This window comes from Drosophila tropicalis, unplaced genomic scaffold, assembly GCF_018151085.1.
Source record: "Drosophila tropicalis isolate 14030-0801.00 unplaced genomic scaffold, ASM1815108v1 contig_859, whole genome shotgun sequence".
Taxonomy (NCBI): Eukaryota; Metazoa; Arthropoda; class Insecta; order Diptera; family Drosophilidae; genus Drosophila; species Drosophila tropicalis.
Window position 1 is genome coordinate 2,889,411 of NW_027173353.1, and position 25,647 is coordinate 2,915,057.

At 35.8% G+C, this 25,647-nt stretch overlaps 2 protein-coding genes across 2 annotated transcripts in view; one reads left to right on the forward strand and one right to left on the reverse strand.

Moving 5' to 3' along the window:
* The window catches only part of heca (headcase), an 89,805-nt gene that overhangs the window by 28,256 nt on the left and 35,902 nt on the right, over positions 1-25,647 (forward strand). The window contains 1 exon segment of the mRNA XM_068296359.1: positions 8,967-9,063. Within this exon segment, the coding sequence (XP_068152460.1) occupies positions 8,967-9,063 (97 nt within the window).
* LOC137583057 (uncharacterized) lies at positions 3,102-5,710 on the reverse strand. The gene is made up of 5 exons (XM_068297945.1): positions 5,582-5,710; positions 5,448-5,530; positions 5,260-5,395; positions 5,151-5,206; positions 3,102-3,328 (listed from the first exon to the last, which is right to left on the reverse strand). Exons 1-5 carry the CDS (start codon positions 5,685-5,687, stop codon positions 3,299-3,301), a joined length of 411 nt encoding a protein of 136 aa, XP_068154046.1. The 5' UTR covers positions 5,688-5,710; the 3' UTR covers positions 3,102-3,298.

Here is a 25,647-nt window from a genome sequence, read left to right on the forward strand (position 1 = left end):
AAATACCATATATTTGAATGTCTGGACAAACAAATTATAAGCAAACTAAAAAAAAAAGAGAACAACATTTTAAGGCAATTAATTTAACTCCTTCGACAGAGAGAGAGAGAGAGAGAGAAGCAGAGTTCATTTTAATTGCAAATACTATGCGTGTGGCAGAAATGAAAAAGGGATCACAGTCACAGTCAGTTTTCGTTTCGGTTTTGGTTTATTTTCCGCACATATGTCTATGAACTTGCCACCGCAACACGCGACACATGCTGCCAACAGTGGCAAGTAGTGGCAACTTTTGCGGTCGGCTCTTTATTTTTTTCAGTTTTTGTGTGTAGCAAGTTTACTGTGAGTAGTACGAGTTTGTGGCATGTTGCTTCTGGCAACTTTTCACATTTGCCTGGTCTGGTCTGGTCTAACACCCAAAAGACACTAAAGAAACAGAAACAGAAACTAGAAACACCACCAAAAAAAAAAAAAACAACTTCCAACATCAAATTGCATATTTGTCTAAAGTAATGAGACTTTTCACAGCTTTGCGCGTTTAGTCTTTTTTTTTTTCTTCTATTTTTTGTTGTCTTCTATTTTTTGTTTTCTAGTGCTTGGCCAGCACAGCGTGAAGTGAGCGCCTAGGAAAATGCATTATGGGAATTTTGTGGCATTTTCATTAACAACTTGTTTCTCTCTAGGCACTCGACTGATGTCAGTATGTGACTGCGTGTGTGTGTGTGTGTGTGTTAGCCTGCTTTGAATTTGTTGGCTATTAACACGCAAGCGTTCAAAATGCATATTCAGAGACATTTTTTCTATATCACTTGGACTCTGGGGGCCTGAGTCATATACACACAAAAAACCCGTAAAAATAGTTTATCTGGCGTGAAAGTTATTAGTAGGGAAAAAGCCCATAATCAAATAATTTTAACCATTTGCATTTTGTTATTAACAAATTACAAAATATTTAACCCCATCCTGTGCCATAACAAAAAGTAATTGCAATTTTACTCTGTATGAGGTTTAATTGTTATAAAGTTAACTATTAATGCATAAAACTTATGACTAAGATTATCTATTAAAGAGATTATAGATGAAGCCAAATGAACACTGAAATGATCTCTTTGAGTTAATTCCTTTTTAAAATTACAAAAAACTTTAATAACTTGGCTTAAGATAGATAACAAAAGGATTAATCGGCAAAGTGGTTAGCCATAATATTAATTTAAGTATTAAGTAGTTAAATTTCATTACTAAATAAAACTTGTGCATCTAACCAGACCAATTATTTGTGGTAATGCAAAGAGAAGAATCACAATTTATACATAGAAATCGTCTATTGCTGTTGTTGTTGCTGTTGCCATCATCTCACCGCCAACATCATTTGCAATTAATTAGCGCTCCAATGAGCTGTTGCCGTTGCCGTTGCCATTGCCATTTGGTTTTTGGTATTTTTTTTTTGGCTAGCTCAGATTGGGCCAGGTTTTTGATGGCAACACTAATGTGCGTTAGTGCTTTTGTTTCTTTACAACATATTGGCCATAGTCGGTCGTGTATTATTTGTGCCTGATGTTTGTGTGTGTGTTTGAGCGCCTGGGATCCAATGGTCTGTGTTTTGTGCAATGTCTGGCTAATTTTCTATTTATTTGACCACACAACGAAACGAAGCAGCCAAAATGTGGAGGCGTTGGGTCCATGAAGAAGGGTCTCCAAGTCTGGGTCTGAGTCTAATTTATGAGTTTTTTGCACTCTTTATATACGAATACGAGTCTTAAAGATATCATTTCACTTCAATTCGCTTGATTTTGCTTGAGTCCTCTTAGTTTACTCTCGATTTAAAGTTTGAGTTCGTGTCCAAGTGAATGAAGACCGCACCCAGGTCCAGGTCAGGCAATTTCTCGAACTAGTTTAAATAAAGAGACAGCAACTCTATTTCAACCATCAACTTGATTTGACTTTAATGACATTCACGTTTGGTTTTTGCCTTTTTCTTGTTGTTGCTTGTTGTATACACAAGAGAATTTCCATCTGTCTTGCTGCCTTTAGCGTCTCCTTTGCTGTTGCATGGCAATCGAATAGCAATTGTTTTGGTCGAGCAGCAGCACACGCCTTCCTTTAATTCCAATTGTTTCACAGTGGGGTGTGGCGAGGGGAGGGGAGGGCTAGCTACTGGTATTAAAGTTCAAGTCAAACTCTATTTCGGTTAGACTTGAATGAAGTTGAAGGTGGTTAAAGAAAATTTTTAAAGATAAGATAAGATAATAGAGATGACAAAAGGAGGTACTTAGGCCTACTTCTTCTTTGCATCACTCACGCCAAAAGGCACGTTGTCATCTCTATTTGAACAAATTGTTTTACCATGCGTTTGATTCTAAGTTTGATTTTGTATTCTCTTTTTGTTCATTGTGTTCATTTTTAATGACTTTTTACTATGATTTATGTTTCACGTTGTCTGTGATTCAAGTGCACAATTGTTATTATTTGTTGGCTATGTAAGATATGTGGGTCGGGTCGCCCGCCGATTGGCATATGTATATACATACCTATAACCAACTGGTTTAATTAGTTCAACTTGTGTTTGTTGAAATTAATTAAGTTGCTCAGTTTTGTACTTGAGTCAAGCACGACGACGACTTGGATGGATGATCGCAATGAGATAATGTTTTTCCTTAATGTTTCTTATATAACGGCAACCCACATGATTAACATTAACAATTTTCATGGATTAAATCACACACACACAAACCACACACACACACAAGTTATTTAGAGGCCTCTTGGCTAAATTTGCGCAATTAACTTTTAGGCAAATTATTAAATGGCAAACAAATTTTGTTTTGCTTCAAGAAAAAAAAAAAGCAGATCGAATAAATGCGATATGACTAAAATAAAAACAGGTTGCCGGTTTAAGACCATATTTGATGGCAAATAAAAAATAAGCAACACCATTTACCACAACAATTAATAATACCAACAACAACAACATAAACATGAACATTTAGTGGTTTCTCGCATTACATGAAAAAAAAAATGTTTAGTTTTAGTCGCGTTGTAAAATGTTTTAAATATTTAATGCCATTAATCAATTTGCAATCGACTCAGCCTAGTTCGATGCGCTATTTGTGGTCAGATTTTAGCCACAGTGGTTAACTGTAAAAAAACGTTTAACTAGTTGAATTTTATTTTTCCAAATTGATAACAAGGCTGTAACTTGAAACCATATTGAATCTAGATAAAAGTGCTGTTTTTTCTTCTTCTTCTTCTTCTTTGCTACGAGTGCTCACTGTAGTGGGATATCAGATTTCCATTTCCTTCTTCATGTTGTAAAGTCGTTAATTTCAAAATGCTGTGATTTGGTTTAAATAAATTATTATTAAATATTTGTCTGTTGTGGTATTTATCTCAAAAAAAAACTATACAAAATTTGGCTGCACCCACAACAAAAGAAAGGGAGGGAGGGAGGGGTAAAAAAAAAACATCAATTCTGTCTGCTTGACTTATTTCTATTGATTTATTTGGTGGATTTGGAAGGTTTTCCTACTGTAAAGTTCATACCTTTGGGGGAAGCAGCCACAAAATTGCAATTGAGTGGGCGTGGTGGTCAAGTGGCAAAATTTAATCAATAATCTGCCAAAAATATATGCCCGTCTACCTACTATATAGATAATATATATGTATATATAAATTTAAATTGAATTTGTTTGTTTGTTGCTTTTTGCTGCCTGGGCCTGTGATTTGTGATTCGCAATATTTATGTGAAAAACGTGAGAACTGGCAAATGCACGAACAAATTTTTTGAGGTGCCCAACAAAAAATTTGTGTCTATTTATTTATTTGGCAAGGTGTGGCGGCGGCATCAACAGCGACGCCACCGCCACCAATTGCAATCGGATGAGATCTGCGGCCACCTGAAGAATAATAACGCCACCAAAAATGGCCAAAAACGAAACCAAAACCGAGATATGACATTTTGATGTGATGTGTGATCGAAAAGCGGAAGAGATAATTTTGAAAAGTTTAAACGAAACTTTAAATAAATGCAGATTAAGCCAAATTGAATTTGTATCAAAATGTTGAAAACTTGTTTGTCAAAAATAGAAGAAGAAAAAACACAGAAAACCAATCCAATTCAATATCATTGACAGATCTTGGGCTACTGGGGCCAACTTGTTTTCTTTTAATAATAGCTATTTATATGAAATATTAATTTTAACACTTTTATACATATGATAGACAAAATTTCTGCATAAAATTACACTAATTGGGCGACCGAGTATAAAAAACATAATGAAGAAAATTTACATAATATCGATTTCAAGTCTCAGACTCTTTTGGAGTCGAAATTTTAGTTTCTTCAGCTGCTTCCAACTCAATTGAATCATTTCACATTTTTTTTTCTTCTTCTTTTTAGCCTTTTGTAATTTGTACGTGATAGGGCAAATAGTTTGCTGCCACTTGATGTGTCTTCTCTCATTTTCTGTGTATTTTGCTTTTTATTGTCTCCTCTTGTGCTCTAATTTTATTTGTGCACAGAAATTATATAGCACACAAATCTTGTTGGGGATTTTCAATTGCTGCTGCTGCTGCTGCTGGTGCTGCTGGGTTGCTGCCCCTTCGTGTTGCATGCTAAGTAACAACATGGCAGACAAATCGACTGCACTTAGCAGGTGATTGAAAAAGAAGAAAACAAAAAACTAAGGAATGAAGTGATTTCATCCACTAGAAATTGCTAGACAAACCGAATTAGTTGCTCAGCAAAAATATGCATACAGTCACTGAGAAAAGTCTATATATACAATTGAGAATTATATTAATATAAAGGAATATGGAAAAATTTAGATTATCTAGTGAGAGTTATGACCTGCCCTGCTATTTCTCTGATCAGTATTTTAGCATAGGCGAATAGTTACTTGAGTCAGTGTATCTATATGTTTTAGCCAAACATTGGCTCTTTGCTCTTTGTCTTTGGCATTAAAATCAAATTTACAAATTAGTGTGAAATTAACCCAAGAAAGAAAACAAACAACAAAAACTAACTAACCAGAGTCCAACAAAGCCAAATTATGGCCTAAACAAACTAAATAAAAAAGAACAAGACAAATGCCATTAAAATTATGAACTAAAGAAGACTCTTTACACTTTGATTGACACTTTCGGTTTAAACTCACCGGAAGAATGTTCTTGCGATAACTAAAGGCCACTAGCCAAAAGTATATAGTGGGAGCTGTGGATTGGGAATAGATTATCTTCGGTTTGAGTAACAGTTCGAATACTTACGTAAAGCAAACAAAGGTATTAAGGCTTCAAATATTCGATGGCTATATTGAATAGACCAATCGATAACGAATATAGTGCATAATATCAAATGAATGCCATTGCTGACCAAATAGAAGGTGACTGCAGCCGGAACTTTCTAGTTATAAAGGGTAAAGGATTAAATTAAAACTAAATCCTTTGACTCTTACCTTTATGGTGGACATTAGAAGCATAATAGAGCCCAACAGGTGTAACATGTAGGCCGATCTGCCCAACACAAGTAAATTGCTCTCTAAAAGAGTTAAGAGAAACAAGTTGATACAGACAGATTGGATTTACTTACCATCGCCAAAAATAAGTCCCAGACTATTGAAAATGATCTCAAGTAGAGCAATTAGGCAGCAGCCAACACGTAAACTGAGGCAATAGCAACAAAATTTTAGTTTCATTTCAACAATTGAGACACTTTCTTTCCCCCTTGGGAAAGTAAAGTCAATGCCTGATCTATGAGGCCCTGAACTTGAGATAGGGTATAACAAGTTCAACATTTTTTCTTTTTCTTGTGTGTGTGTGTGTGTCGTTTCAGTATCTGTGTGTGTTTTGTTAACAGCGTCCAAGGTCAAAGTCAGCTGCTTGGAACCAAAAAAACACACACAATGTGATAAAGCCTCCATATATATGTATATATATTTGTATTGTTTGTATTCTAATTCTGACTTGAACAATTCGACAGGGGGGCAGACGGAAATGCCGTCTATAAATTACAGCTCAACATCTGCTGCTGCTTGATATTATTTCTTTTATTTGTTGCTTATTTATTTTTGGGTTGTTGTTTTTTTTGTTCTTTTTGGCATTGCATTTCATTGCTTAAACTTTATTCAAATGAATTAAAACTGTTTTTAATTAGCAGTCAAACAATCGCACATACAGCACAAAAAAAAAACAAAAAAAACTCGCACACGTCAAAGTAATCATAAGTATTCATTAAAACGCATTTGGGGCAATTAAAATTCATTAGCCATGTTGCAACAGCAACAGCAACACAATGCCTTGTATACCATATAAAAGCAATCAGTTCGAATAACATTTATGGATCATTTGCTCTTAGCCCAGCCAGCCAGCTGCAAAATCAAAAAGAAATTTTTGTTCGAATGAAAAAAAATAAACCAAACCAAACCAAAAACCAAAACGAAAACGAAACGAACAAAAACGAAAGTTTATGGTCAAAATAATTTCGCATGCGCTTCGAAATGTGGTTAACAAAATAATAATAAAGCAATTTCAATTGCTGGGTGGGTTCCCATGTCGTATGAGTAATCCATTTTGCCAAAGGCCAAGGGTCAGGCTCTTGTTCTCTTAATTTGAATAGCCCTGTGAGGCAAATGACTCATATCATCATGTGTGTGATCTTATCGCAGCCTAATTAAGTTTTTGACAATATTTTTTAGCAACTTATATCAGTAGAATCTTGAAATTTAAACAATAACTCACTTTAAGGCAGGAAATTGAATGTTGTGAAATGGCTAATCTGTTTTAGGCTTTAACTCTTTATCACCTCTTAAAAACAAACGATGGTAGACATCTCTCTGTTTCATTACATCATTATGATGAATAGTTCTAGTTCTTTATTAATCAGGCAACTATTAGCTAATATATTTATCACATGAGGAAGCATTTTCCATTACATATGTATATATAAAGATAAGCCATTGTTTGCTTGATTTCATTTAATGAAATTTTCATAATGTAGTATTTCAAAATTACATGGAAATAAATGTAAACAACGTTGAGGACTTCACTTGCAGTTGCCTTTGTCCTTTGTTGTGTTTGTGTTTATGTAGAAATCTGGGTATATAGGCTTCCCTTGTCCGATTTGGTGTACTGAATTGGTAGATTTATCCCTATAGAAAGCTAAAAAAGAATAAGAACTTTGCCAAAAATCAGAAAGGTCAGAGCAACAACGTGTTTATTCGTCTATATCTCTCTCTCTCTGTCTCTCTGTAAAATAATTCGATGACTATATCATCATTGTTCAAGTGTCATACAAAAGATCGTCCATATATACATACATACATAGTATATATAGTGTAAGCGTATAGAATTTCGATCGACACGGCTTGCTGCTATAATTTCATTTTCCGTCTTTATAATTTTGCAATTGTTTCTACCGATTACCCCAGTCCGCAAGTTACTCACAATGATGACTAATATTTAAAATACACAGAGTCAGAGAGAGATGGAGATAGAGAGAGAGTGAGAGATAGAGAGAGCTAGCAAGACACTTAGTCTGCTTTTTGTTTATGTTATATAATCAGAAAACACGACAACCGCAAACGGCGGAGGTGTAAACAAAATAAAATGTTATAAAATTTTTATGACAAAAAGAGGGAGAAAGAGAGAGAGAGAAGTAAACCAAAAATAAAACAATACTAAATAAAATTTGTCAACTAAACACAAAAATACAAAGATAAGGCTGGCCAACAAACCGGCGAAAAATTCATTTATTTATAAATTTCAACTGATAAAACATAACAAAAACAATGCCAATGCAGAGATTGCCCATTAAAAAAAAATCATTACTATTAAACCATCTCTTTAAATTGATTAATATTATGTGATCAATCACATTTCGATGTCATTTCGATGGGCGTGACAAATAAGTGAGATAAAGTTGTGGGCTGGTCTAGTTTATAGATGGATCTATGTATGTTTGTTTAGAGGGTATCAAGTGATTCTTCTCTGTTAGTTAGTTAGTTTCTAATTCTCTCTCTCTCTCAGCCTTTTGATAACGCCAGAGGCAAGTGAGAGTGAGCGAGTGCAGGCGAGCGAAAGAGTGAGAGAGGGCAAATTAAAAATTTAAACACAAACCAGCACATAAAACAATAAAAATATCTATTCAATGTCAAGGTCAGAGAGACAGCTTGAACAAAAAAGGAAAAAAAGAAATAATAACAAATTTTGAGTGACTGTTTGCTTTAGTTTTTTTTCTTCTCTTTTTTACATTTTTGACGTTTTTTGCTCATTTGAAATTTTTTTTGCACAATTTGTTGTTGTTGTTGGTGCTTTTTATTGGGCATTGTTGATAACTTTATTTGCTTTGGTAATATATTCTCAACACCCCGTGCCAGAGCAGATATATAGAGAGAAAGGGGAGAGCTTTGGGTAAGAGGGGTCAACATGGGAAGAATCAACAAGAACTCAGCTGGAGGAATTAAATTAAATTTTATTTGTTTAAATTTTATCATTTCGTTTTCTGTTTTGAGTCATTTTGTTTGCCTTTTGCTTTCAAGTATTTTACACACTTCTCTTTCTCTCCCTTTCTTGGCTTTTATCTAGCAACAAAAAAAAAGGGGAGAGAAAATGACGCAAGTAAAAAATATTAATAAACAAAAACAATACAAAATTTCATGCAATTTTCTCTTTTACGATTATATTTATGTAAAAGTCACGTAATGCATATATAGAGCTAAAGCTATATGCATTGACAGGCAAATAGTTTATCAGGATAGAGTGGGAGAGAGAGAGAAATGAGAAAAAGTCTCAATGCAATTTCCGTTGACTTTGCCAGCTGTCAATGCAAGTTGACTAAAATCCCACAACTGTCATAGAATATCCATATTTTATCTAATACAAAATGCATTTATATAGATGGAAATCTATATACAATGTAGTTATATTTTACTCATTTATATATTTCTTATATTTCTTTATTCCTATCTATATTACAGCTCCACTTCTGGTTGTAATGGCATCTTTTCGCGTCGTTTGGATTTCTCATCATTCAATTTGCTGCCAAAGACTCGTTTGAATTCTTATCAAGTTAAGGTAAGTTAACTCTTTGATAGTGAATATAATTGATGGCCTAGTGAGTCAAATAGATTCATCATACATAGTTTATAGTTATTGCAATTCCATTCACTAGTTCCTCCTCACCAAGAAACTTATTCAACTTATTCTCATTCAGAAATGGATAATGTTTTTTTGTTTTTGCTTTGCCCCATGAATTCTTGGAAATTGAAAACTGAATATGGCCAGGAAATTTTTGCTAACTTGGCTGGCAATTGGATATGCTATGCTCTGCATATTATTATTATTATTATGATTGTTGTTCTCATTGTTGATCAACAGCAACAGCAACAACAACAACAACATTTTTGCTATATGCAAAGAGCATCGCAAAGCATCAGTTCATTTCCAGCTGGATTGCATCTTCAGATGCTTTTCCAGAAGGCAAAACAGGGAAAAAAAACAACAACAAAGATTTATTCCGAAAACCAAAAATGATTGCTGCAGCTTTTTTTTTCTTCTCCTCTGTGTTTTGTGTTTTTCTTATTTCGGAAAATGTCACATGAGCCAAAAGATGACAATAGAATGCCTTGATTTTCCACACACAAACACAAACACACACACACATATTCATATTCATATTCATATTATGTAAGATCAATTTACCTTAAAAGCGGTTTAGAACTTAAAAACCTGTTTCAAATCATTTGTGTGGGATGATGGCTTAAACTGAATCTAATCAGTTAAATTGAATTTCTTATTAGAAAGTATTTAAATTGTTATTAATGCAGTTAGCTGGAAATGAATGTTCAAATCATATATTGCTATATATAGACTACAATTCTAGTATCCAGCAAAAGCTATCTCAGCTTAAAATTAACTAGACCTTTAGAATTCTGAATAATTTAACATTAATAATAATAAAAAGAAGGAATATTGTTATGAATAAGTTCGTTCTCTAATGGTTTTCTAGAGTTTTGTTTATAAATATCTTTTTCAATGAGTTAAATTTTTGTTTATTTGTTGTATTGCAAACGCCAGCAACTTTTAACTTCAACTAACTGACTGTGAGACTGCATGGCTCCATCTCGTTCTCTTTGTAATTTTTAAATTTTTGCTCAATTTCAATTTCCATATCAAATTTGAAGCTGCCCATTCAGCATTCATTCAGATCGGATGGTAGATTGCACATTGTTATGATTATGCTGCGGTTTTGTTGCTATTATTGTTTGATATTGATATTAGAGTAGAGATATATGTTGGCCATAGTTATGGCTGTTGTTGTTGCGGTTATTTCGAGCGGCTATTGAACTGAGTGGATTGGAGTGAAAAGAAGCATATACATAGTCATAGGGAGCCCCCCTTCTCCCCTTGTTGGCGGTTCAAGTGGCAATTAGCGAACGCAATCAGGCAAAGTTTTACGTTTTGTGGTTTTTTTTTAGCCCTCTCTTTCTATAAGTTGTTCTCTGTGGGCCTTGGCCATGACCCGTGCCAAAGCAAGCAAGTCCTAGTTGGACTTGAAACTCATGAAATCATAAAGAGTTTCCATACATTTCATAGATGATGATGCAGATAGAGCACAGAGAGAGAGGCTAGACAAGTTAGAGAGTTTTGCTTTGAATATTTCATAAGTAAGCAGACAGAATGGCGTCCATGGCATTCTCTCAGGACCCACAAAATACAATACAATAACAGAAAATGCATTCAAAAGATAATATTAAGTGGAAAATGTGACTGCAGAAATATCTTTATCTCTATATTGTGTGGCTACCTGCACAATGTGAGTGCTTTGAATATGTTTTTCCCTACGAATCGTTCTGGAAGGAGCTAGGAGGGAATCCTTTCTCTCCCCTTTCTGTCTACATGGCAGCAGCAGCAGCCGCAATGGATAAGTAGTAGAGTGAATTTCATTCGCATTGTCTGTAGCCAAATATTGGTATTGTTGTTGCTCTTATTCTTCTTTTGTTTTTCTTATTTTTTTGTAAACTTTACAATTCAATTTTGCTTTCTTTCTTCTCTTTTATTTTTGTTTTTAGTGTGTGCTTTTTTTGTTTTTTTTTTGTTTTTGGCAGTCTGCCGCTTTTGGCATGCATTTCGAATTGCATTTTGTATTGGAATTTATAAATATTTAATGCTATTCAAAATGCCATGCAATCGTCAAGCACCAGAAGCGGTTCGTTCCGATTTGTTTAAAGTGCTTTTGCTGCTTCTAAGATTAGTTTAAAGCCTTGGCAAGAAAAGTTTACACAGTTCTCACAGTGACTAAAATGGGAAGGAGAGTCAGCCAAAACTTACGCTAGACAATTTTTTTTTTTTTGGACAAGTTGGCAGCTTAAAGTTTGCGGCCGAAATGACTTCAAGTTCCAGTTGCAATTGCACTTGAAGTTGGAGTGAGAAGCGCGAGAAAAATGAAACTTTTACGAGAATACCGAGAGGATATATAGAGGGATATTACCTTTTTGGCCACTGCACTGATTGCATTCTCGGGCCATAGCCCAGTGAGCCAGAATTGGACAAAACTTGGCGATTAATATAAAACGAGAGGACTACCAAAAAAAAAAAAAAAAAGTGTAGAAGGAAACGAGGAAAAAGACAAATCGTTAACTTAGAATATGAAAAGTTTGAAATAAGTTTTAAATTACTTTGTAAGAAAAGTTCGACAGACAGAAAATAGAAAGAAACAAATGCTGCCGGCCTTTTAGCCAAAGGATAAATTGAGTGCCAGCCTTTAATCATTATAAAAATAGTTTCAAGTATTATTTAAGGAATTTGCAATATATTAGATGAGCTTTCCATTTATTATTTATTTTAAGTATTTTTGTTGCATTTCATATTTAGACTTATTTCTTTTATAATCTTCTGGCATTTCCTTTGCCAACATTAAGCAATCTTGTTTAGTTAAGTTTTTTGTTCTGAATTCAAACAGTTTCTCGATCCTTTTTAATCCTTAATCGCATTTGCTGTAAGGATTAAACCGGTTTGTGATTCGTCGTTATAATTAACAGCAAGTCAACTTGTTAATCATTAAGCAATTCTTTTTTTTTTTTTTTGTTTTTTTCTTTTCTGCGTTTGACTCAAGTCCCTAAAGGGTTGTTGTTTGCTGATTTTTTAATCAGCATATCATTGACTGACCTCCCCCCTCCCACCCCTCACCTAATCCTTACGCTCTGTGTATATCATCATCATCAGCTGTCAACATTTTGTTGTTGCTCAAGGGAAAAGAAATAATCAGCTATAATTATAATTAACAAAAGTCGAAAAAGCATGAAGAGAAAAGCAGTTGAATTACATTTTTTTTTTATTCTGGGTAGTTTTACGCTTGTTTTCCCTAGCTACTTTTGCCCTTTGTTGGCACATCTGCTAATTGTTGTTGCCGGATTTCTTAATCCTTCTATCTGTTCTGCGTTGAAGAAGAAGCAAGGGTTCACCAAAAAGATCGCAGAATTGCGTCGGTTGTTGTTGTTTTTTTTTTTGGTTTGGTTTTTTTATATGCCAATCAATCTTTGTCCACAAAGAAAAGGCAATAAAACGAATGAGAAAGAGCGAGAGAAAGAAGAAAAATGCAAAAGTTTAAACATGAAAAATAAGTTGAAATGATTGATGAGAAATGTTGGTTCTCTGCCACACACATGTCTTAAATTGGAGCTGAAATTTGAATAGCTTGTTCATACATATATACAAATATTCTATATAAATGTTGTCTCTCGACAAATGTTGCTGAATTTTTATTTGTTCTTTAAAAAAGAGCTTAACCTAGACGGCCAACCATGTTCCCCCCCCCATAGTCCCTCTGCTGCCAAATGTTTCATCTCCAAGCATTTCCGCAACGCCATGAAAAGCTTGAGTACTTGCCTGCCTGCCTGCTTGCCTCTTGGCACTATCCAACTGTGCAAATTTTCCAAGACTTTTCTGGTGTCAGAAGAAACTTGCTCAGCGGGGCGTGGGCAGACAGTCAGACAGACATTCAAACGAATAGACAGTTTTTGGTTTAGTTTTTCTTTGCTTTTTCGCGCCATGGTTAACTGACATGCCATTTTCAGACACTATTCTCTCTAACTCTCTGCGTCTCTCAGAGCTGGTGACACTTTAGAGATTGATTGCTGTACTTTTTTTTCGGTTTGGTTTGTTTTTCATCCTGCTGGCTCGCCAAGTGTCAGCGACTGCATAAAATGTGAAAAATTGTAACCAAAAATCAAGAAAACACTTGGTTTGCTTTTTCTCATATGGGGGACTATGGAAATGTCTTTCCTGGTAGGCGCCAAGTGAGCAAGAATAATTTATACCACAAACCAAATTTGATTTGTGCAAAACGTTGCAACTGACAAAAGTTGTTCAAAAAAGCAGCAGGAGACAGAGAGAGAGATACATAGTAAATCCATATGGAAAACTGAACCATATATTGTTCTATATAAAAGAGGTTTCTATTTAAAAGTTTTCCCCTCTTTTAAAAGAGTTTAAGGTCCTTTTAGTATGTATAGCAAAGTCTAGAATGTCTGGCAAAACTGATAAGCCTATTATTATTGGTAAATAGTTAAATTTAATTGATTACTAAAGAATTTATGCACAAATTCTGCCCACTCACCTAGACGAGGAGTTTGAGAAGGTACAAAAATGATGCCTAAGGGCCGACAAATGTTGGCCGAAAGTTCCTTGTTGTTGTTAGTATTGTTCGATGTTTGTTGAATGTTGTTGATCTCCCCTCTCCTCTCCTCTGCTTCTCTGGGCCAGGCAGCTGGGAGTGATGTGCGTCGCTTGGTTGCCTTAAACATGACATTTATTGTAACTGTCTTTGCCCCTGCCACTGCAAAGTGCTTCTATTGTTGTTGTTGTTGTCATTTTAAACATTTGATATGCATTGTGATGAAACTGTGAGTGTGTGTGTGTTGTATGTGGCAGACGGCGCCAACAGCATTTCAAGCGATGCAGTCATTGTCAGGGCAACATGTTGCAGACATTACTTGCTGTAGTTGTTGTCGCTATTTGCATTACTCTTGCAACAGACAGACAGAGAGACAGACAGACAATATCCATCTCTTCACTATATGACTTCCTACTCATCCCCCCCTTCCCACTGTTTGGTTATCTTATCAACATTCATTGTCATTTATTTCAATTTTGTGCGCCTTTCCTGGCACAAATTGCTGCCTCTCTCACTCTGCACATCATTCTCTCAAGTGGCATCAACTAAAAATGAATAATTATCCATTTGTTTTCGCTGGCTTTCGCTTAATTAAGTTGGCCCAAGGCGGAAAATGTACTACATACATATAAAGTTTATATTTATATGTAAAAGTTTTCGTCAAGTTGGTTCAATGACCAGATTATGTCCTTTTTTTCGGTAAATGACATTTTGCTGAAAATTTAATTTCAATTTTGTTTCATCAAAGTTATGGCGGTATTTTGCCTCTATCATCCTTCTTCGTCCTGTCTAGGTAGATGAATATATTTATTTACCATCCTTGGGTTTTGCCATCGGGATAATGTTCTCCTTGTTCCCCGCTTACATAGGCAGGCGGACAGACAGACAGACAGATTGACAGACTGACTGACTAAGAAAACAGTCATTTAGAGTGAATAGCAGTCAGCTTGCGACATTGAAATGTTGTTGAACTTTTGCATTTGCCTCCGACTCAAAACTGTCAACTCAAGAGCAAGCCAGCTTCGTTATGTGTATATACATATTATTTCAATCTTCTGCCTCTGGCTATGCATTTCATATTGATATTTACTTAATAACATCGATTAGCCGTTGACAGGCTAATACCTCAGCTGGCACAATGGGCTCAATAGACATAAATTGTTGGCAAAAATTTCAAATTTAAAGCAACGAAAGTGAGAGTGGGAGAAGAAAACTAAATTAGTACTTTAAAATGAATGAAAATATTTCAATTTTAACTAGGTTTTGTTTATTCAACTTTCATATATCACTTCCTTACTTATATCAATGCTCCATCAATGCTCTTTTATTATCCTAAGGTACTTACAATTATCCTTGTTATTGGTTCAACTTAGTCCCATTGTATTGGTTAGATGTGTTAATTATAACAACAAATGTAAAGAGGAGGCGCGCATTAAACAAATTAAAAATGCATTGACTTTTGATGTTAACGAGTACTCCAATGTACACACACACACACACACACACAAGTGTGTCTGTTTCTGCGTGAGTGTGTGTGTGTGTGTCGATCAATAATGTATTTAACCTAAAAATCACAGCAAAAGTAAAACCGAAAAGGCACTTCAAAGTCTACCCACACGTCCGGCATGAAGTGTAATTTGCATTAACAGCCACAGCCACAGCCACAGCCATCACCGAGAGCAGTCAGTATTAACAATTAAACATTTGTTTACAACAAAACCCAAAAGTAAAAAAAAAACAACAATAATAACAAACTGAGCCATAAAGACAATCAACGCCAGTTTTATTTTTGGTTGATCTTCAATATAAATTCTAGATTCCCCAACACACACCCACATTATAGCCCAGCCTCAGAATCAGCCCCACTCAACAGCAAAGTTTTCGTCTCGTTGGCAATTTTTTTTTTTTTTTATTTTTTTTATGATTTTTATTTAGATTTATCGCATACATATGCAAAACAAAAGCAAGGCTTTGTTTAACAATAACCCAATACACCGTCCCCGACTGTTCTCCCCCAATGTTCAGATCAAGTAATAGGCGGGGGGCGACACAAGCGGAGGCTTAATTTTAAAAAAAATATGCTTTAAATGCAGCAAGGTTGAGTTTTAATACGATTTTTAGCAGCTTCCAAAAGACAACAACAAATTGACATGTTTTAAAACCTTTTTATTTAGCTGTCATAAATTGAATTGAAATAAAATACAAGCTAATTGTGTTTGTCTGTGTGTGTGTGTGTGTAGAGGGAGAAGAGGAGGTGAAAACAGTTAACAAATTGTATATATTAAAGCCTAATTTGGAGCTAGCTAAATTTAAAACTTTTTTAAACCTGTTTTTGATCAGTGAACAAAATTTAAAGTAAGAGAAACCCATTAAGTTATTTACTTATAATTGTTTAAACAATTTTCTCTTTCACAACGTAAATATTTTACGCATTCTTTGCCATTTTTTGTTTTAAAATATTTTATCTGCAATATTTGTTCTTATTGTTTTCTTGCAAATTTTTCATGCATTTTTCGCTTACTGGCAAGTTAATTGAAATTGTTAAGGCCAAGCCCTTGCCGGGAATACTGTTGCAGCTGCTGTGCCATCCGAATCCCAGTGAACCGAAACGTTTTGCAATTCCTTCTCCCTCTTCAGTTAACGCTTCATTTGCCATAGTTGGAAAGAAAGAGAGAGCAAAAATGCATGCACTTTTAATGAATGAAAAGCAACAACATTTTTTGACTATAAAATAATGTTTATTTGATATTTATTTATTGCAATTATTTCACAAACATTTGCCGGCAACTCAAGAGAGAAGAAGACAAGTCAACAAACTTGCAATTGAAAAGACTCGTCTCCCCATGTTGCATGACACATGACTGACATAATGTGAATTTCCAATGATGATGATAAAGATCATCTCAAGTGTCATTTGATCAAACTGATGATGATAATGATGATGATGATGATGATGATGATGATCATGATAGTGCCATATATAGTAGTTAGTCTGTGAATTTGGCCTAATTGCTTTTTACAATTTCAATCAAGAATAAAAGAGAGAGAGAGAGAGAGAGATGCACACAAAGTTTATTGAAAATTATTGTAATTTCAGACTGTCTGTCTATCTGTTTGTCTGCTGTCTGAACAGACTTGAAAGATTTATGTACATTTTTTTTTTTGGTTGCAAACATTTTAATTAAATCGATGCGATGACATAATTTTTGCTTAGCCCACCCTCAAGACTTAAGATGAGAGGGAAAGAGAGATACACACCTACAACAAGTTTGTTCATACTTAGTTGTTGTCTGTCCCCTTGTTGAAAACTCAATGAAAACTCACCCACTCCTCACCCTCATACTCCTCCTCGTTGTCCATTACGTAGTCAAGTCCACTTATTCAGTTCGAGTTTGAGTTTGAGTATAGTAAGTAATAAATCTGATTAATGTGCAAATAATTTTCAAACTCGGCCGCATTTCGCAAATATCTTGTATATATACAATATATATTTTTAGCTACATAGTTTCGTTTTATGTTTTTCTTGTGATTTATTTATGTTTCTGTTTCAGTTGCTCTGTGTGTCTGTGTGTGTGTGTGTCTTTTGGGGTTTTAATTGTTGATGATGTCAACAGATATAGAAACACAAATATCACAATAACAACAATGGAAATCAATTAAAATTGTTGTCCATGTCTATTTTATATGCCACCTAGTCATAGATCAATCTCTTGCTTTAAAAAAATTGTCAAAGATTAATGGCCAAACTATAGCAAATCGTTAGAAAAATCAGCACATAATAAACAAACCTATATACATATATAGAATAGGTTTCGTTATTGGATTTAATTTAAGGTGTTAATCAATGGATCAGCAAAATTCGAATAAATTGCATAAAATTTCTTTAGAATTGGTAATTCTTCTTGTTTGCTGCTCGTTTTCTCTCTCTCCCATTTTTTCTGCCATTTTATCCAATCATCATTTTACTTCCACTTTTGGTCATTCATTTCCCCTCCAAATGCCCAAGACAGGAAGCAGCAGTCTATGTCAGACCATTCCACCAAACGAGTTCTGTTCTCAATTCTGTCTGAAGATGTGGCCAAGTCATTTGAGTCGTTAACAGTCTGGTCGAGTCATCAAAAAGGAAGCAAGCTGCACATTATTAACTTTCCTTGCAACACACACACACAAAAAAAAAAACAAAATATTGAAGAAAAATATAAACTTTTTATGTTCCTTTTTGCTTGTTGAACGAGACTTTATAGAATTTTTTGTTCCTTCCTGCCTTTCTCTCTCTCTGTCACTCTGTTTTATGTGTGTGAAAGGACATTACTTTCGTATATATGTACTTTAATTACCAACCAATCATTCATCATCCACATGTGTCCAGTTTTAATCTAAACATATAAAGCTGATTAGAATAAGCATAATGGACCATGTTTTTGCCATTCTAACAGTAATCCATGACAATTGTTGAGCTTGAACTGGCTTTATTTTTATATATACATACATGTGTATATAAAACTAATCCTACTTAGATAGAACAAGCTCTAGAAAGAAGAGTAACAAGCTGCTTTTAGTCAATGCAATGAGCTTTATGGACAATTTATATGCATTTTGCCTTTGGCAGTCAGCAGCAGCAATAGCAAAATCCTCATCATCATCATCATTTTCATTTTCGTTGTTGTCCTGGTCCTGGTCTTTATCCCTGCCATCGATGCACAAAATTACCAATTTCTGGCTATAAAATCGAAAAAAGAACAAGTTGATGCCATTATGCCAGACAATGTTTGCTTTGGTACACTGAAAGAAAGCAGGATGAGCGAGTTGCCATTAAAGACACATGAATTTAGTGGCTTATGTCAGCTAAGGCTGAGTTTAGGGATTCCCTTTAGAGTGCCTTTTTCAATTAGTTTAGGCACTGAAAGAAAATTGCAGGGAATTTTCTTGCTGAATGAATGACATATTAATTTGGGTTACTCTTGAAAAAGAGGAGAAACATTAAAGTTTGATGAGCCCAGTTATCTGTATTCGCTGTCTACAAAGTTGCCAATTAGGCGAAACTTTTTAATAACAGCAGCTGGTAACACAGAGCGCAGATTTGGCACCAGTAGCAGCAGCAGGTCCAATTCCACTTTCACATCGAACGGGTGGGGACCAGTCGTTGTCGATGGATGTCGTCCATTCCAGCCATTCAGTCAGCCACTGACCCCGTTCAATTGAGCAATTGTGTTTGTGTTTGCGATGGACGTTTTGGTTTTTATTTTGCGCACCGTTGACTCTCTGTCGCAACACCTGTCAGCCTGATGTGCCTGCTGGAAATGCGCTTTGAACCTGAAAAAACCAATCAATTTTATGACAAAAGCCTCAAACACCTCGCACTCCTTTGTCTTTGGTTCCTCTCTGGCACACTCTCTCACTCTCTGTTTCGCGAAATTTAAATATCAAATATTTACAGAAACTGCCTGCCACGTTTATTGCCAGGACCAAGTATCCAAGTATACAGCTATTTATTGTCTGCAGCAATAGAAACCAAGAGAAGCCCCTTGGTGGCAGGTTCAGACACCTTTATATTAAATTGTGTCTACACAAAAACCGAATGCCATAAAATTTCCACTTAAAGCCAAATGTTTCTGTTGTTCCTACTGTCTCTCACAAAAGTCCTTCTGCTCCCCCCACATCTCTCCCTCGCCTAATCACAGATTTTCCCACGCATATATACCAAAAAGCTTCGGTCTTTTTGAATAATACATATACATATATATATAGATATATACACAAATGCGTCAGACATTTTTCCTTTTTATTATTTCATGTGGAAGGAGGCGGCCTGATGGGGGAACCCGCAGGGGCCAAAAGTCTGCGTGCCGCACATTTGGCAAATAACTCCCAGAAGAGTGAGAGGAGGAGAGAGAGAGAGAGAGAGAGAGAGAATGTGTGTGTAAGAGGTGCAAGGACAAGGTCAAAGCACCCAATGTCGAGATGAATAGGCTTTTGCGCACGCCTTCAAGTATGCAGCAGTTTATTAACATCTTTGCTCGAAATGTCCCTACGCAACATAAACATATACAAAAAGGAACAGAATCACATACAAACACACACACACACACACAAACACACAGAGCTAAACAAGCAAAGTCAAGGCGAAGGCCAGGAATACACACTGCTGCTGCGCCTACGCAGGAGCATGTGCAAGGACAAATGCGAGGAGAGACCTCGGCAAGGGGCATAGACTTCACGGCCAGGGCCATTGTCACGGCCATGGCCATGAGAGCATACAAAATGCCGGCCGGCCGGCCTCGTCCTTGTAACTCGGAGCTTTTTTCCAATGCGCCTGCGTCTGTTGTAGGCTCTCTCTCTCTCTCTCTCTCCGGTCGGGACTCGGGTTTAATGGCCTTTGCAGCCGTATAGATACTTTTGGCTGCAATACGTTTTTAGGTTCGCCGCATGCTTTGCTCCTGCTGCTGCTGCTGGAAAAATTGAGAAAGTTTTGCGCCTCCTACAAAATCCCCCAATGACTAATGTCCCGACTAATGGCGTGCCGCCAGGCGGCTGACTTCGGCGTCAGCATCGGCATCGGCATCGGCTTTGGCGTCGCCTAACTTATTCTGACTTGGGCCTGGCCTATCCTTGTCTATTTTGGTAATACTTTGCTTTTTTATGGCATACTTTATGGCGTTGAAATTGCTACATTTAACATGCCTTTCTCGCTCCCCAGTGTGAGTGTGTCTATGTCGCCTGTTAGCTTGGGGAAAGGAGGCCCTTCAGACGATGGTGAGACATTCGGAAATTCCTGTGAGCTGTTTGAAATTTTTTTAGGCAAACATTTTGATTAACAAAAGGCTTTAGATAGCCTTTTTTTTTTTTTTTTTTTTTGTTGTGTTTTAGACGTCTATCAAATGAAATGACTCAGAGAAAACAAGTAGTAGCTACTAAAATATGTATTATAATTTCTTTCTAAAGATGTTTCAAGCGTTTTTCAAGAAAATTAAACATCATTCGATATTCAATTCGTTTAATTTTCTTTCCTTTTTCTATCCTTATTATCTGCTGCTTCTATTAGTTGGCAGCAAAGACTTCATTGTTGTAAGTATTATCGGGCATTATTTAATCCCTCATCAAGCATATTGCATTTACTGCAATTTGCTTTTTATCTTTCCCTCCTTCTTTGTGTTTTCTTCGCTTTAATGCATCGCTTCGTGTAAAGGCAAAGGCATCAGAGCCAAAAGCAAAGAATTTGTGGAAAAGACTATAATGATACCCTACGCTTACAGAGACGATGGTTAGTCAAATATCAAAGGATTTTACTCCATAGTCATTCCTTTTCAATTCCTTATCTTTACATTTTCTAATGGAGAATCTATGGTCTTGCCATCTTAAACTACCATTATATACCCCTTTTGCCAACCTTGTTTACAAGGTATAGCATAAAGACTGCACACGCGACATTTTCCCTCCTCGCACTTCTGCCTGCTACTTCTCCTACTCCTCCTCGAACATTCACCGCTCTTTGTCTGAGCTAGTAATGATTAATGTCAAGTTTTTCGCTTTTATTTTTGCCTTTCCTCCGTTTTGCTGGTTTGCAATTTAGTTTTTCCACTTTATTTTGTGTTTGACTTTTCAGTTTTTCTTTTTCAATGTTTGTGTATTTTCATTGCCGTTGGTTTTTTTTTCTCATTTTCTTTAGCTTAATGAAAAATTGCTGGCCTTTGGGAGGCGGAGTGAGAGTTACATATGGATACATACATATATATATCTGTATATATTTAATTGCCAATGCACACTGAAGGAAAGTGAGAGTTTGGTTTGGCGGGAATGAAGCTAATGCAGATGAGTTTTCCTCTCCCCTTTCAGTCCCCTTATTGCTCGCTTTGGGCCATGCGACAAGTTTTTATTATCATTATTTTTATGTATACATTCACACACATCTATATATATATGTATATATGTATATATGATTAATGAACTAAATGTTGGCTGGAGAGGAATTGTTGTTGTTTTTTCTTCTTGCGGTTTACACACGAAAAATGTAAATGATTTTTCACACAAAAAAAAAAAATGAAAAAACTGAAAAGAAAAGAAGGAAAAACTGAATACAATGATATTTTTTACATTGTGTTTTTCTTGTTTTTTCACTCTTAACAGTTTTTTTCTCGTCTCTTCTTGACAGTTTTTTCGTGGAAATTAATGAGCATTGCGGATTAGTTCAACATTTTTGATCATTTATTTCTAGGCTAGCTAAATGGTAACCCAAAAAAAGAAACACAAACCACAAAAAAAAAGTTGAAATAATAAAAATTCATTATTAAAAAATAATCGCTTAAGCTTTGTCAAAAATATTTTAATGATTTTGTCAATCATTTGTTTAAAATAATAATGACTTTTTGATAGAACAACTGAACCCAAGGGTTGTAGGCCAAAGACCTTCCTCCTCCTTCCACACACACACACATACACATTTCCTCACCTCACCTCGAATAACTATTAATCATTCGGTCAATGAATGTCAGACATGAATAAATTTAACCAAAAAATGTTGTTGCAATTTTAATATGTTTGCAACTGAAAAACGTTTTGCTTTATTCACAGCTGAATAATTTCTCTGCGTTGATTTCCAGTTTGATGCATTCATTTATATTTGTTTCATATCTTTTACCTTTTGTTGTCACTTTAAGTTGCATCAAACAGTCATCCAGAGGGCATTAGAGAATGAATATGAAATGGTTAAAGGCAAAGGCGTTAGACTGAAAACTATGAGATATAAGCACAATACAACAGCAAACAGCAAATTATTTGCACGTATTGCCCTTTGGCATTGACTGCTGCTGCTGCTTCTGCTGCTGCTTTGTGCAATGATGGGTATTTGTGTTTGCCTTTAAGCTTTTATTCCTGGCATCTGGCAAACAGCGAGCTCCTCTCACTTCTTACACTCGACAGTCACTTAAATTGCCATTTCAACAGCTCATTTCGCATGCTGCCTCCATGAGGTTTCCCTGTAGACCATCTTCTTTATCTTTTTCTCCTGCTGCTGTACAATTGAACCCGTAGAATGGCTGTTTCGTTGGGTTCGTTGTCTGCTCACACGTGCAAATCGAAATGTACTCCACTTATATGGAGCTAGAGATGAATGTATGCATGTTGTCAAAAGGTAGTTCAGCAACTGTCATTCATCATACGCACTGTTGTACTTTTATATGCATGTCAGCTGTAAGGTGGATCATATGGGTATTTGCAATCAACCATTAAAATTCGAAACTTTTGCCTTAAAGTATAGCAAAAAGTAAACTAACTAAAAGTCTTTTATGAGCTATAATTGAATATAATCGAAGAAAGTTCTATTAAGAACTTATATGATATTCAATTCAATGAGTAAACCTAAACCTAGAATAGGTTAACTTAGGATAACTAAAATTTTAGCATATTAATGCTTACTTTAATGCGTTTCAACCGAAAGGTTCTTCTGCTATAGATAACAAAATGAATGCCAAAAATTTTGTGTAGCCTTAAGCTGCACATGTTAAATGTTTGTTATGCCCGAGCAACCACACACACACACACACAGAAAGAGAGAGGGACAGGAGACAGAGGAAAGTGTGAATAAAGACTGGGAGCTGCCGTCGACGTCGTCGTCGTCATCGTTGCCGCCTTCTACCACATGCTGGTACCTCTGCTGGTTGTTATCTTGGACTACAATTTAGTGCCACTTCCTTGAGCGCATCGTCGGAGTCGGAGTTGTTGTCGTCGCCGGTCGCAACAGCCAACAACAACAACAGAACCTCATCAACAACAACAACAACAACAACAATAAGAACATTAGTTGAGTGACTGGTGTATAGGTTCATTGCTCGTTAAGTTATTGTCGACCTGACCAAAGTGTCTGCCCAGGACATAGACTTTTGCTTTTTCACTTAGTTTCATTCTCTTCTCTTCTTTCCCTTCTCTTTTTTTGTGGGTGTGGGTGTGTGTGTGTGTGTGTGTGTGCATAGGAAATTTGTAGCTGTCGTTCTAGTCAAGTTCTTTTTACCTTTCAAGTGAGCTGATAAAAACTTCAATGCGATTTGCTTTCTCTTCCCTTGCCTTGTTCCTTTTTTCATTCCACCTTAGCACAGTTGAAGGAACTTTTTCTTGGTTTCCGTTTGAAAAGCTAACCAAAATGTTTTATTAAACCATTTAATCCGAAATGTAAACGAAACTAATTAGATTTTTGTTAACTTGAAGATTGAAAAACTTTTTGCTTAACGCATTTACAAAGCAAATGCAATTGCACACAAAAAAAAAAGAGAATGTAATTGATTTTTATATATTTTATTGTTTACTTTTAAGACCAGAACTGATATTAAGACATTTAATCAATATAAACTAAACTCTAATAGACCATATGTTTGGTCTCTTTTGTTTTGGCATTTGCCAAGTCATTTATTTTTAAGCCACTCTCGTAAAACAGCCAAATCCATTTTTATTTAATATGCCAAAGCTTAACTTGCAAATCAATTTCAATTTCCATCAATTCTAGTTCGTTGTGGCTATATGTATGTGTATGTGACATATGAAGGAAGGGGGGAGGGGGGGATATTTTTGTATTACTTATATTTTTTTTGGTTCTGCTGTCGAGGCACGTAGACGAGTTTGGAGTGTGGCACCACTTGACTGTATTTTGTCTTCTCTCTCTCTCTCTCTCTCTCTCCCTATGGCAAATAGTTCAATAATAAATGTGCTGCTTTGTCAGGATTATTGTTTCAAGTTGATTCTCCTACCAAGTGAGAAGAAAGATCCGCTGATGCTCCTTCTGTTCTTTCGTTTATAAATTGCACCTGTGCATGATGCCGCGTGATGTTGCATGTTGTTGATGCAGAAGAGACTTGGTTGGGTTGAGTTGGTTGTGGGCAAATTAATTAAAGCTGTTGCCACTTTAAGGCAAGGAAATGACTAGGCAAAAGAAAACAAACATTGTTATTTGTATTTGGTGGTGGATAAGTCCCTCCTTCGTTTCTTTTTTGTTGTGTGTGGCAGGAAGTTTGCATGTTTTTCTTATTTTTTTTTTGGGGTTTGCACCATTTCCGATTGCGCTTGTTATACACTTCGTCTCTGGAGTGTACAGCAAAAAAAAAAAAGAGAGTGATAGAATCGAAAAAGGGGGAAAGAAGCGTCTGAGGGTTTTCAGGGGACCAGACATGCATTTTTCAACTTATATAGTTCGCGTCTATAGCAATTTTTATGGCAAACTTTTTATTTGCACCTCATAAAAATGCCAAATGCGCTCTGTTGTATGCAGCACAAAATAACATGAAACCAGACGACGAGGCGTCTCCCGTGTGTGTGTGTGTGTGTGTTAGGGTCCTGCGTGTGTGTGTCTGCCACAAATGTGATATTTATGACGCCTGCTTGTAGAGTCCAGACAATGGCAACTAGGCAAAAGGTGTGCCATGTGGAGAAAAAAAAAAATGAAATTGTAAGGACCAGCCATAAACCAAAACATGCTCACACACACACACACAGACATAGTAAAAGAGTTTTATCCTGGGAAAAACTTTCACTAGCTCCGCAAACAAGCAAGAAGCAGAAAAAAAATAAAGGAAACTCTCTTCGGGCTTCTATCTCCATCTACTCCTTTCCTTTCCTTGCTAGCCCTATGACCTTTTGTGGTCGACGTTTGTCTGGTTGGGTTTGATATGGTCTGGTCGCAGCTGTAATTAAAATTTAATTCCTTAGCTCTAACGAAAAAATATGCTCACCTAATTGTTATTAATTTCAAACATATCTTCTTCTTATTTCGTTTCAGGTATGTGTTCTATTTGAAACTATTATTCTAGTCCGAACAGCCATGTAAGTTAATCTAGTAAAACTTTTTTGCCAGGATAATTAAAAGTTTTTTATACTACTTCAGTTTGTGTTATCAAAACCAAAACTCATCAACAAAACTTTTAGTTGGAAATTCGCTGCACTTTTTGGTCAAAACAGTTTGGATTAGGCTTAAAAAACAAACAGAAGAAGATAGATTAAAACAG

Excerpts from the sequence above, each read along its gene's own strand:
- LOC137583057 (XM_068297945.1), bottom strand. The coding sequence starts at position 5,687 with ATGAAACTAAAATTTTGTTGCTATTGCCTCAGTTTACGTGTTGGCTGC. Across the intron at positions 5,396-5,447 it reads TTCTAATGTCCACCATAAAG|AAAGTTCCGGCTGCAGTCAC; the intron begins GTAAGAGTCAAA and ends CTTTATAACTAG. Across the intron at positions 5,207-5,259 it reads AATACCTTTGTTTGCTTTAC|CTCCCACTATATACTTTTGG; the intron begins GTAAGTATTCGA and ends CCCAATCCACAG.